Here is a 13,461-nt window from a genome sequence, read left to right as displayed (position 1 = left end):
ACACGCGGCCCCTGGTGCTGTGTGCTGGGTGGGAGCAACGCGGGCTGCGGGAGCGGCGTGGCCGTGCGTGTGCGCGCTCCCTGGGCCGCAGCTCCGCGCTCTGGGGCCCTGCAGACAGGCCGCGCGCGCGTGGGGCCGCCTGCCTGTGGGGCCTCCTGCCCGTGGGGCCACCTGCGCGTGGGGCCGCCTGCCCGTGGGGCCTCCTGCCCGTGGGGCCGCCTGCGCGTGGGGCCTCCTGCCCGTGGGGCCGCCTGCCCGTGGGGCCTCCTGCCCGTGGGGCCTCCTGCTCGTGGGGCCACCTCCGCATGGGGCCTCCTGCGCGTGGGGCCGCCCGCGCGTGGGGCCGCCTGCTCCCAGGGGCAGAAGGCAGGTTCTCCCCACCACAGTAGGAGCCCCTCAGGGGAAAGGGCCCCTCTTTCATCCAGGGAGCTTCTGGCGCAGAAAGCACCGCCGCGGAGTTCGAGGGGGAGCGTGGGCTGTACACTAAGGGGCTGCCGGGCGGAGGGGACCAGGACCCAGAGCTGAGTCTCAGCTGTGAAAGGGCTGTTTGGCGGCGGAAGAGCGTCGCGTTTACAGCGTGCATGGGACCGAACTGGTGGGAGCCAAGAAGGCGGGGTGCGGAGCAGGGGATTCGGGAGATCGCAGAGCCTGAGGGCTGCGTCCTGAGCCGTGTCCAAGCTGCCGCCGCCCCCTGGTGGAGGCTCCGCTGCCCTCCTGCGGGGATCCACTCAAAAAGGGCTTCCCCAGCAGCCTTTGCGGGGCACTGGGGTCAAGTGTGACGATGCCGGCGGGGACTCCAGGGTGCTCGGGTACTTACAGCTCCGTCACGTCCTTGGGGATGCCTTTGGGCAGGGCGCGGAGCCCCCGGTTGCTGCATCGCACCACGGTGTCCACGCAGGTGCACTGCTCGGGGCAGCGTGGGCCCAGGTGACAGCTACTCTCGTCGTTGCCTGTGGAGAGCCCGAGGGTGAGCGTGCGGGTGACACACTCCCGTGGCGGGGACCAAGCCGCCTTTGTAAAGGGGAGCCCTCCGCTTTGAGCCCCACCAGGACGAGGGCGCCAGCTGGCTCATCCAGGCCGGAGAGGTACGTGCCCGGGTCAGGGAGTGGGCTGCCTATCTTCCACCTCATCTCTGAATGAAGCCGCTAACCACGTGACTGACCAGAGTGTAGACAGGAAAGAGGTCACTATACCCACCGGAAATAAACCAAACTGACTCAAGGGGTGCTTGGGGTAGGGGGCAAAGCCCTGCCCATTCCCTTCCTCCTCCCCTTCTGCCCTCTTTCCACACACAGTGCTTCTGGGTGCACTGTCCCCAACTTCCATTATACGTTAACCTCAGTTCATCTATGAACCAGCTCCCTCTCTAGATAACTGGCTTGAATCTCTGCAAACGAATCTGCCCTCTGGCACCCTGACCCCCAGTGCCTTGATGTCCAGGTGTTCACACGGCCTGTCCAGAGAAGGCATTTCCTGGGGGCTCACCCTCGAGACTGTTTCTCGTGCGCGCACAGTCTGAGCCTCATTGTGCTGCCGCAGGTAAACTGAGGCGGGGCACCTGTGGGCGGTGTGCAGGTTGCATCCTGCACAAAGGTGCCAGGCCACCTAATGGGCACCAGTCTCACTGTGGACATGTAGAGGGGGTATTTGGTTCAACAGTGTTCTCCTGTATTATGACAAACTTCTGAACTGGAAATGCAATGTCTTTAGAAAGAGGCACCTTTTCTTAATTTGCACAAAGGAGCCATGTGGGCCGGCAGCCGCCCTACAGAGCCCTTCCAGCTCCAGCTGCACGCCTGGTGTCCGAGTGGATCCGACTCAAGGGTCCTTGCCTTCCTAGGTGCCCCCTTCCCAGGTTCCCCCCTTCCCAGGTCCCCTTCTTCCCAGGTCCCCCCTTCCCAGATCCCCTCTTCCTAGGTCCCCCCTTCCCAGGTCCCCCTTCCCAGGCCCTCCCTTCCCAGGTCCCCCTTCCCAGGCCCCTCCTTTCCAGGCCCCCCCAGCCCCGCCCCGGCACCCTCACCTTCGCAGGTGAAGTCCTGGATGGCCACATCCTGGATGGGGATCTCCTTGAGGAAGAATGGCTTCTGGCACCGGGGGTTCCCGCTGACGACCCGCCTCTTCCGCAGCCACTTGCCGAGCCAGGCCAGGTGGCAGTTGCAGTTGAAGGGGTTGGACAGGAGGTTTCTGGGAGGAGAGAAGGGCCCTCTCTGGATGCTTACGCTTCTACTGTGGGAGCTGGCCCAGCTCTCGGGGCAGGTCAGGCCCAGGGGAGGAGGAAGGAGCCCCGGGAAAGGGAATGCAGACTCTCTTCTAAACTCAGATGCAGGCTTTGCAAGTGTCACTGTAGAGCTCGGCTGACGGACGGACGTGAGCCTGGCCCAGCCACACACCCCCTGTCTGCCCATCTCAGCTGGGTGAACTGCTTCAGGCCCTGCAGCAGACTCTCACCCTCAGGACCTTCATGCACGGAGGTCCTCCAGAGGGGGATGGGCCCTAGTGTCGCCTGGTCCAGCCCCCCTCGTCCTCCAGGCCTCAGCTCGCATGACCCCTCAGCAAATTCTCCCTCACTCTCCTTCCTTCTCTCCACAGCACCCACCAGAGCTGGTGATGATTGCCAGGGCCCGCCCATCGCTGGACTCCCAGGTCCCCGAGGGGAGCACCAGGTCTGTCTGCTTCTGTGTCCCCTGGCCCTGGGCACACCCGCTGCATGCAATGACGGGGTGGTGGAGGGGTGGGGTGCTGGCACCTCTCACTTCTGAGTGTTTCCTAGAGGACCGGGGCCAGGCAGAGCCCATCCCCCCTCTCAGACTAGCACAGCCGCCCTGGAAGGAGGCAGCATCCTCCTCCCTTCACCACGAGGAAAGGAGAACTTCGGCAGGTTGATAAAAGGGCCAGATGACCCTTGCGAAGCGGTGGTATGACCTGGCAATGAAGAGCTTGGCAATCTGACATTCCTGGGCTTGAACCCTGGCTCTGAATCTCAGTGGTGTGCAAAGGTGGGCACGTTCCCTCTGGTGTCAAAGCTGCTTCCCTGACGCTTTCGGACTCTGCCTCCAGGTGGAGGCACCAGGAGGGATGAGACGTGGGCTCCCGTGAACCAACCCCCTGCTGCTAGTTCCTAACCCCTCGCCCCCCATCCGATGTCACTCACTCACTCATCTATCCACTCATCAGCAATTAAATAACGGGGATCTACTTAGTGCCAGGTGCAGATCTAGGCCTTGGGGGTGCAGATCAAGGCCTTGGGGATACAGCTGCACATTCCTGTCCTTCTGAAACGAATATTCTAGCTGCTGGGAGGCAGGCAGTACATAATCCGCAGCAAAGAAGTAGACTGTGTAGCGTATTAGCAAGTGGCCTGTGCTATGGGAAACGAGAACAGGGCTGGGGGAACTGAGGCTGACGGCAGAGGGGGTGAAGCAAACGATACTTGAGCATAGAATGGGGTGGGGGGAATCAGAGGGCCGGCCAGGCAGTGGGAACAGCCAGTGCATAGTCCTGAGTGGGAGTGGGCGTGTGGGAGGAGCGGAGGGAGGTTATGAGGGACTAGATGGCATGGGCTTTTAGGCCACTCCATAGCTCTGGCTTTGGTCCCCAGCGGGATGGGCGCAGAGCTGCGTGGCAATGGGCACAGCAGGAGGTCGGCAAGGGCCTCTCTCTCCTGTCTTCCAAAGGGTCACTGGGGAAAGGAAGGGGGGACATGAATCAGCAACTGAGGTTCTCTGAGCCACATGGAAATATTAGGAGCGACCAGAAAAGCTAACACGTGTTGAGTACTTTCTATACCTCAGGCTCTTGCTGTGTATTTTGCAAATATCAACAGAATCAATCCTCATAATAATCCCACAAGGTAGGACATGCATAAGGGACAACTGAAGTGCAAAGAGAGGAAGTAACCTTTCCAAGGTCACACAGCCAACCAGAGGTAAAGCCAGCATTTGAACTCAGGAAATTCGGCTCTAGCACCCAAACTTTTAACCATATTCAAAACAGCTTCCTTGACGAATCTAGAGAGTTACCTGGGCAGGGGCACTCATTCAGGTGTCCAGAGAGCTAGGTTCGCACTCTGGTTCTGATGCACACGTAAGCAGCCAGTGACATCACTTAAAAACCCCTCAAGGATCGCCTGGCTGGTGTGGCTCAGTGGTTGAGCATCCACCCACGCACCAAGAGGTGGCCAGTTCGATTCTCGGTCAGGGCACATGCCCAGGTTGTAGTCCCGATCCCCAGTCAGGGGCGTGCAGGAAGTGGCCAGTCGATGTTCTCTCTTATCAATGTTTCTATCTTTCTCTCCCTCTCCCTTCCTCTCTCTACAATCAATAAAAAAAAATCTTAAACAAACAAAAAAAACCCCTCAAGGATCGTGTCACTGGCCTGCTTACAACCTTGAATGGCTTCCTGATTCGAATGGAGACCAAAATGGCCCACAGCTGTCCTGCAGACTGGCCCTGGCCTCCACTCCAGTCTGTCCTCACACTACACCCTCTCTTAGTCCGTGCTTTGCACAACCCTGTGTATCTGTTCTGCTCCAGCCTGCCACAGGGCCTTTGCACAAGCTCTTCCCACTGGAGGAAATGCACTTCCCACCTTCTTGAGCAAGCCAGCTGCCACTTCCAGAACCCAGCCCCAGGATTCCTTGACAAAGCCTATGCTGGGTTTTCACAGCACTGTGGGCCAGCTTCATTGGTGATTCACCGTGCTGTGAGCAACAGGAGGGACCACGCCTGTGTGTCCTCAGCACCTAGATGGTGCCTGGCACATGAAGGGAACCTGGTACATGTTTATTAGGTGGACAGATGGGTAGATGACCTTGGGCAAAGATAACGGGGAGCGGTCTTCCGGGGAGGAGCTCAGAGTGAGTGTGCAGTGGATCTAGGAGGACTTACATGGTGGACAGGGAGACAAGTGTAGTGAAGGCTCCGGGGGTGATGGTGGTGATGCGGTTGTCATAGAGTGACAGCAGTCTCACTGAACTCAGACCAGCAAAGGTGTCATTGCTCACACAGCTGACCAGGTTACTCCTCAGCATCCTGCAAGGAGAGGGGTGGGGATGAGCACACAGGCATTACCCTCTCCTTCCTACAGTGAGGCCATGGCAGTGTGCAAGTGTATGTGTGGGTGCATGTGGATGTGTGTGTGCATGTGTACGTGTGTGTGCACATGTGTATGTGTGTGTACATGTGTATGCATACGTGTGAGTGCATGTGTGTGCATATGCATGTGGGTTCATGTGTACGTGTGAGTGCGCATGTGTACGCGTGTATGTGTGCATGTATACACGTTCATGTGTCATGTGAGTGTGCATGTGTACATGTCTGTGCAGGTGTACGTGTGCGTGCATGTGTACGTGTGTGTACATGTGGGTGCATGCGTATGTGCATGCATACGTGTGAGTGTGCATGTGTACATGTGTACATGTGGGTGCATGTGTACGTGTGAGTGTGCATGTGTATGTGGGTGATGTGCACGTGTGTACATGTGTATGTGGGTGCATGTGTATGTCTGTGCATGTGTATTTGTGAATGTGCATGCGTACGTGTGTGCATGTGTACGTGTGTGCATGTGTATGCATCTGTGTGCATGTGCATGTGTGTGGGCTGCTTAGCAAGCTAAGTTCTTCCCCGTCAAGAGCTGAGTAATGTCTGATGCCTCTTTGGATCCACGAGGAAGGGATTGCTCAGGCCATGCCAGCACCTGGACCCAGCCTGCTGCCCACCAGCCTTCACAGTCCCTGGGATGCCCTGCCCTCCCAGCTCCCTCCAGGCCTTGGCCCAGGCCCCAGGCACTTACAAGGTCTTGAGGCCGCTGAGGCCACGGAACATGCGCCCGTGCACCATCTCCAACTGGTTCCCGGTCAGCATCAGCTCCTGCACGCCTGCTGCCCCGTCAAAGGCGCCCTCTCTCACCTCCTTGATCTTATTGTTACTCAGGTTTCTAGAAGGAGGGGACAGGATGGGTCAGGACGGATGCAGGGAGGGAGTCGCTACCCCTGAAGCCAGTAGGGGACCCTTGGGTGCCCCTGGAGTGAGGACTGGATGGTGGGGTGCTCAGTCGTGGACTCCAGGATGTCTGTCTTTATTACCTGTGCCCAGGGGGCAGGGACCCCAGTCCACACAGGTGGGCTACCTTTGTGAAACAGACTGTGTGGGGTTCATCATCTTTCCCATGCTTTGTGGGTCTACCAGATGTACAACAGTGCTTCTCTATTGACCATAGTCACCAATACTGTACTGAACAGTTGAAAGTTGCTAAAAGAGTAAATCCAAAATGTCCTCATCACAAGTCAAAAAGAAAAAAAACATGTATAATTATGTATGGTGATGGATGGTAACCAGGTTAAGTGTGGTGATCATTTCACGATGTATGCAAATGCTGAGTCACGGTGTTGTACACCCGAAACTAAGATAAGCTATATGTCAATTATCCCTCAGTAAACATGAATACATAACATAAAAAAGAAGTATACAAAACAGGACAAACAATAAAAAGTTTGTATGAAAAAAAATAAAATAGTGATTCTCAAATGTTCTTTCTTCAACAGATACTTCTGCCAAGCAGCGAGCCTTCAGAGGAGGCGGAGAAACATTACAGTGTGCCCCCCTCACCGCGGGCTGGGCATTTGCAGAGCTCACAGCTCTCTCACCAGCCAGATCCTGGATATAACGGACACTTTCTACTTTCCACTTTTGAGCATTATCATGTACTCGATGCCACGTGAGGGGTGTGGCCAACGGATTCACATCAAATCCTCAAAACAAGGCCTACCAGATGGGCATCTTTTTACCCTCATCTCGTTTCGTAAGGTGACTGAGAGGGTTTAAGGAACTGGCCCAGTCACACAGCTGATAGAACTGGGCTGTGAAGCCCGGCTTTGGGGCATGTGAGGAGTCCTCCAGTGAACAGCCTCCTCCGTGAGCTACTGCTCCTCAGAATTCAGGGTTTGGGGTACTGTGTTTTCCTAAAGTGGGCTCAGGCCTATCACTGAGAACGGGCTCCTCCCTCCGATGTCCAGTCCCACGCACAGGCCTCCCAGGAGGTCCGAACAGCAGGTCCTGCAGGGCCACGGCTGCGAGTTCCCCAGCGGTCAGGGCTGGGGGCGTCTGCATTTCACCCCTGAAGGGCTCCCGCTCAGCATTCTGCTTCAATACGCCGGCTCCCACGAGAACGGAGGGTCTCACCCCTGACAGGACCAGAGCTCCCACTCAGGCCCCGGCTGGCCCAGAGGGACCAGAGGCAGGTCAAACCCAGCGCTGGGTGAGCCTGTCCGACCCCGTTCTCAGGGCCCCGAGCAACACGAGGGCTCTGGAGGCTGGGGTCTCATCTGGAAAGGCTCGCTCTGCAGCTTTGCAGAGCAGCCCACGGACGCTGGCAACGGGGAAGGATCTGCGGTTCTGTTTAAAGCCCTATCCAGACGGACAGGCAGTGGGCAGAGAGCGAACGGGCTTTTCTGGAAACGGAGGAGACAGGGTCATGATGGGGCAGAAGCACTCTGGCACACCGGCAGGTCGGGAGGTCCTGTCCACCTCCTCGCGGGCCTCGCGGGCCCCTCGAGGCGGAAGTTCTGGCTGAAGCGGGGGTTGCGAGCTCGAAGGCACACAGGGTCCAGGCAGGGACTCAGTGCCAGGAGCAAGCCCAGTGGGGACATGATGGTCAGGAGCGCACGTGCCCTATCGAAGGGGCGCTGCTCCTCTGTTCAATTCAATCTCCTGATTTTCCAGCAATCCGGATATTGTGCATGTGAACGCCTGATTTTTAAAAGTGGGTACTAGTTCTTATTAAAAACACAACCACAGCCCATCAACCCACCCCACGCACCTGCTGACGGGGTGCATGGCCGAGATTCTCCCAGAGACAAGCGACCTGGAAGTCACCTGGAGAAGGCTGCAACCTCACTCTGATGGTGATGTCGTTTGAAGAGTGGCCTTGAGTGACACAGTGCTAACCACCCTTGTGGGTCCCAGTTCACACTGCCTTGCATCCCTCAGGACAGCGACACTCAGGGCGACCTCGTCATCCCCCCACGGCAGGCCAGGGCACGGAGGTTTGGAAGGGTTCAGAAGGGCACGGCAGAGTCGAAACCCCTGGCTCTGTGTTCACTCTCCTTTACCCACGTGCCCGTCAGGGTAGCGCCAAGCATGCCCTCCTAGCCCCACAGTCCTTCAGGATGCTGAGCAGACTCAGGCGCTGGCACAGCTGGTAACCACCAATGGGCAGAAATCCAGCTGACCCAGCATCTCCAGGGGGGTGTCGGGGTGGTGACGGGTCCCAGGGCATAAGGATCTTGACTGAACCAGATTTGCCCCATCGGGTCATTTGGTTGGGTGGCCAGCATTACGTACAAGGGTTTCTGCACACACGTGCACACGCACGCAGACCCATGTTGTGTGTGGTGTGTGCTCCCCACAGCTGCCCTCCTGGCTCACCCCTCCTGGCTCCCGGCCTGCTCCCTGATGTTTGCCTGGACACGTTCCTTAGCTTTCTGTGTTTCAGCTTCCTCACTTGTAAAATGAAGTGACGCCTAAGCTTTTTTGTTTTCCTTGACGAGGGTTAAAGATAGTAACGTCAGCATTGGCGGCCACAGAGTTACATGCTCTAAGAGTAAAGCAATAGTGGCTAGCGGCTCTTATTGTTGCTGCTGTTAGTTATTCACCACCACCACCACCACCACCACCACCACTACTACGGCTGTTCCCATCATGCCTTGCACCCAGCCCCTCTCTGCATCTGTGCTATGACCCAGGCTCCTGAAAGTCTGAGTTCGCAACTCCTGCTGAAATGCATAGCCGGCTGCCCTGGGCCATACGCAGATGGCCTTCTGCCTTCTGTGCCTTCTTGCCCAGTCTCAGGCCAGGCCTCGGCTTCCCTCTTCATACTTCTTTGTTTGTTTGTTTTAATCCTCAGCCGAGGACATTTTTCTATTTATCTTCAAATAGAGTGGCAGGGAGGGAGAGAGAGGGAGAGAGAGAGAAAGTCCAACGTGAGAGGGACACATCAACTGGCTGCCTCCCTCATGACCAGGGCCGGGGACGAACCGCACCCGAGGTGCATGCTCTTGACTGGAATCAAACCCGCGACTCATTGGTCCGCGGGCTGACGCGCTAACCACTGAGCCAAGCCGGCCAGGGCCCTCTTCATACCTCTGACCCTTATCTTAAGTCACAGGGAAGGTGCAATTATTTGTCATGCAAAGGATGAGATGAGGGTCGCACAACAGGGGAGGGACAGGTCTCTTTGTTCTTTCTTCACACCTGGTCTTTCTGGCTGCTCTCCGGAAGGGGGACATTGGCAGCCCTGTCCTACACTCCGGCATGAGAAATACTGGGACGAGCTGAGTGACATCTGTCTCTCATTGAAACTGGGCTTACCTGTGCCACCGTCCCCACCTCTCCCTCTTGTCGCCTGGATGCTGAGGCTGAGAGTTCACCTGTCAGGTATGTGCTGTTGTTTCCCTGGGCACACAGGGACAGTTCTGGGGCCCACGTCCTGCCCGAGCGGGAAGAGGGACGCTGGACGCCTGTGCTCTGCTTCACCTGCGATGCACAGCGCGTACCCCTCTGTGGCCGCGCGACCCGCCCGATGCTGTTCACTCTGCCAGCTTCACACACTCTACACCTGCCTGTCTGCTTGTGCCTGTGAGCTTCTGTCTTGAGGTTAAAAAATAGTGTGCATTTCTCTGGGTTGAGTTAAAGAGCACATCTCCTGGCTGGTGACAGGTGATGTTTGTCCTGGGTCCCTAAGCTACAGGAGTGCTTCAGCGGGGGACAGCCACGGTCCTGTCCTGACCCATGAACGTGCTCCCAGCTGTCCCTTCAGAGTGCTCTGGGCTCCCAGTGACTGCGCAGACACGGAGCTGGGCCAGCGTGGTGGCTTCGGGCAGGGCGGGAGGGAGCAAGGCCCAGTACACTCAGGTGACCCAGGGGCTGCACAGCGGGGGCAGGTCCCTCTCCTTGCCCGGAGGGGACTGATGGGTAGGACAGGGGAGAGCAGAATAAAAACAAGAATCACAGCCAGTTCCCGTTGTTCTGTGCAGTTCTGTGCTACAGAGTCACAGCAGGATGAGCTAGCGCCTGCTGAGCCACTGCTCCCCCGGAAAACAGGGTTAGGGTCCTGCGAGCCCTGGTCACAACATCTCACCACCCGTCAGTACGCAGCCTCATTCCGTGCGTGGTTCTGTACGCCGCCACCTCACTTAGTGCGTACCGTTGAGTTAGTTCCACTGTACGCACGGCCCGCAGCACTGTGACTCCCGCCGAGCAAAGCTCTGTGACCCATGGATTTTCTACGGGAGACACGTCCCAGGCTCCGTGTGCTTATGACCACTAGGCAGCGCCGCAGCACTGTTTCGAACAGTGACATCGCCAAGGAAAAGCCAAAACGTGCACAAAAATGTGGCGCTAAACGTACCGTGAAAAGGACACTTTGTCCAGCAGGAGAGCTGACACGGGGAGCAGAGCGTGGCCCTGGCCCGTGTTGGTGGAAACACGCGTGTGGGCGACTCAGATTTTTGCAACTCGGTCCCTGTCTGCCAAGGCCCGGGACAGCCCACAGAGCATTGCTTTTGCGATTACAGTACATTGTAGCGAGTAGGCAGCTGAGCAAACCCGGACTGGGATCCCGGCTTCCTTTGTTCCAGGCAGACCCAACCTCGGAGGCTGGACATGTGGACTGTGGGTGAGGGGTGGGCAAGGGTCAAGGAGAAGGGGTGAGATGGGGAGGAGCCAGGGGACTGGGCTTCTGCTGGGGGACCGGGGAAGGAAGAGGAGGGCCGACAACCCCCACCTCACACTCTGGTTGCAGACGAGCCTGGGTCGGAATGCCGGTTCCGACATTTATTGGCTGTGTGCTCTTAGAGAAGACACGGGGCCTCTCTGAGCCGCATGGGCTCCCTCATCCTCACCAAGGGGACGTGACGCCGCCCCCAGGCAGGTGTGTGAGGACGGAGGCACAGCCCCTGGCCCACGATCAATTCCCAGAATCATCTATTCCTCTTCCCTTTATGACTTGGCCCCGACTCCTAGGCAGGGACGGGGCTCTGACGACAGGCAGACCTAGCACTGGAAAGACCCGTAGAGAAGCACGTGGGCCCTGAGCCCAACCTCAGGCTCTGGTTGCTCCCAGGATGCCCAGAGGAAGCCCAGTGGGTGGGGCATTTCCACTCCCTGACGTAGAGGCCCTTATAATCCATTTATTGTTTACAACAGCCAAGGTATGGAAACAACCCAAGTGTCCACTGTCGACGACTGGATAAAGAAGACGTGGTACATATGTGCAATAGAGTATTACTCAGCCATAAAAAAGAAGGAAATCTTACCATTTGCGACAACGTGGATGGACTTGGAGAGCATTAGGCTAAGTGAAGTAAGTCAGAGAAAGACACCATATGATTCCACTTATACGTGGAATTTAAAGAACAAAATAAATGAACAGACAAAATAGAAACCCACTCATAGGTACAGAGAACAGACTGATGATTGCTGGAGGGGAGAGGGGTTGGGGGACTGAGTGAAAAAGGGGAGAAGGTTAAGAATACAAGTAGGCAGTTACAGAACAGTCATGGAGATGCAGTCAATAATACTGGAATAACTATGGATGGTGTCAAGGGGGTACTGGACTTAGTGGGGGAAGCGTTTTGTGAGTTATATAAATGTCTAACCACTATGCTGTACACCTGAGACTAATATAATATTGAGTATCAAGTGTAAGTAGAAAATAAACCCAAACCTTTAAACTGTCACCTTGAAAAAATTACTAAGTGATAGGTACCTGAGACCCCCATGTCCCAGTGATCCTGAGTCCCTCCCACCGCCCCCGGGGATAGAGCCTGGCTGTGGGTTGGGGGGTCGGGATGAGCGGAGGGACACGGGGTGAGGTCACGGGTGGCATGGGGCACCCACTCCACACAATACTCAACGATTTTAAAACAGTGACGTTCCGTTTTGGTCTGTGACTACAGGGCCATGGCTTAGTGCCTGCTTCCCAGGACACGCCCATAGCCGGGGTCAGGAGGAGGCCGGGAGGGGCCGCGGGGAGGCCGAGGGATCCGCTCACGCCCTGGCATTGTGCCTAGTGTGCCAACTGGCCAGCCGACTTACATTTTCCGAAGGTTGGGCAACTTCTTGAAGATACCGGTGGCCTCCAGCACAGAGATCTCGTTGTCGTTCAGCCGCCTGCGTGGGAGGCAAGCAGACGAGGCAGCGGCTTAGCCGAGGATGAAGCACCCTCCTCCCTGCCTTCATGGCCCCCCGTCCCCCAAGGCTTCAGCTGAGTTGCTGCCTGGGCCTCACACTCAGCCCAGATCGAGGGAACTAGGGACAATTCAGCATCTGCCCTTCAGCCCCCAGGGGAGGGTGGGGTAGAGGCAAGCAGGAAGAGGAGGCACTGGCCAGGGATCTGCCTGCACTTTGTAGGGTACCAGTGACAACGTCACGCCTCAGGAAGGCCTCCCCACGCTCCAAGCCTCTCGGCTCCTTCCCGACCACGTCCCTCTGCGGGGGCTGCTCAGGGACCCCGCGCCCAGCACCCCGACGTGCTCAGGGCGGGCAGGAGGACCAGCAAGGCTGTGCCCTGTCCTGTCCCTCTGGGACCGCTGAGGGCAGAGGAGGGCGTGATGAGGAGACCACCTTGGTCTCCAGGGCTCCCTTGCACAGGATCCGGCGAATCTGTGCCTTCTCTGACCTAGTCCTCCCAGCCACTCCTGCGGGTGGCCCACTGCCTCCATTGTACAGCGAAGGATCAGACTCTCAGATCTGAGAAGCCACTGGCCCAGCATCAGGAAGACTGGGGACCTGGGGCCGGCAGGCATCCGCCCAGGCCCGTCCGCCCCGCGCTGCATCCCACCCCGCACGCTGGGGCTTCTCAGTGCTTCCTTCATCGGCATAACTGCACCCCCAGTCACAGCGCGTCATCCCAGTCGCTTACGACAACTACTATGTCCTCTCCCTCTCGCCGGTGACTCTGCGCTTCCTGAGGACCAGCTGCCTGCGTCCTTCACTGTGCAGCCCCGCCTGGCTCACAGCAGGTGTTCAGGAAGTACTTGCAGAATGCACAGACCGTCATCACGGGTAAGCCCGCGGTCCCCAGGGTGCCAGGTGGCTGAGTCAGGGGGGCCACCCACCCTCAGGAGACCGGGTGTGTGGGGACGTGCGTGGGGACGCCCGGGCAGCACTTACAGGTCGGTGACATGTTCAGGGAGGTGGCTCGGGATGCGGGCCAGCTTCTGGTTGGAGCAGTCCACAATGGTGCCCTCACAGCGACACCTCTCGGGGCACACGAGGTCCAGGAAGCACTCACTGCCGAACCGGCTGCGGTAGTCCTCCGAGCCTGGGCGGGGCCAAGAGGGACGGTGGCGTCACTGGGGTTCCCAGCACCCGGCGAGGATGTGGGCAGTGGGGGGCCCAGTGACCTTGCTGGTGCTGCCCCGCCCCCAGCTCTCCCTCTGGTCCTGTCATTCACACGCCCAGG

At 57.8% G+C, this 13,461-nt stretch overlaps 1 protein-coding gene across 2 annotated transcripts in view; it reads right to left on the bottom strand.

The window, feature by feature from the left end:
- Positions 1 to 13,461, bottom strand: part of SLIT3 (slit guidance ligand 3) — a 552,483-nt gene that overhangs the window by 60,836 nt on the left and 478,186 nt on the right. For both annotated transcript variants that reach the window (XM_036240296.1, XM_036240297.1), the window contains exons 15-20: positions 13,170 to 13,320; positions 12,093 to 12,167; positions 5,791 to 5,934; positions 4,887 to 5,030; positions 2,021 to 2,184; positions 818 to 950 (exon numbers count right to left, since the gene is read on the bottom strand). In XM_036240296.1, the coding sequence (XP_036096189.1) occupies positions 818 to 950; positions 2,021 to 2,184; positions 4,887 to 5,030; positions 5,791 to 5,934; positions 12,093 to 12,167; positions 13,170 to 13,320 (811 nt within the window). The remainder of the gene's footprint in view (positions 1 to 817; positions 951 to 2,020; positions 2,185 to 4,886; positions 5,031 to 5,790; positions 5,935 to 12,092; positions 12,168 to 13,169; positions 13,321 to 13,461) is intronic.

This window comes from Molossus molossus, unplaced genomic scaffold (assembly GCF_014108415.1).
Source record: "Molossus molossus isolate mMolMol1 unplaced genomic scaffold, mMolMol1.p scaffold_m16_p_4, whole genome shotgun sequence".
Classification (NCBI taxonomy): Eukaryota; Metazoa; Chordata; class Mammalia; order Chiroptera; family Molossidae; genus Molossus; species Molossus molossus.
This window is presented reverse-complemented; position numbering and strand designations above follow the sequence as displayed.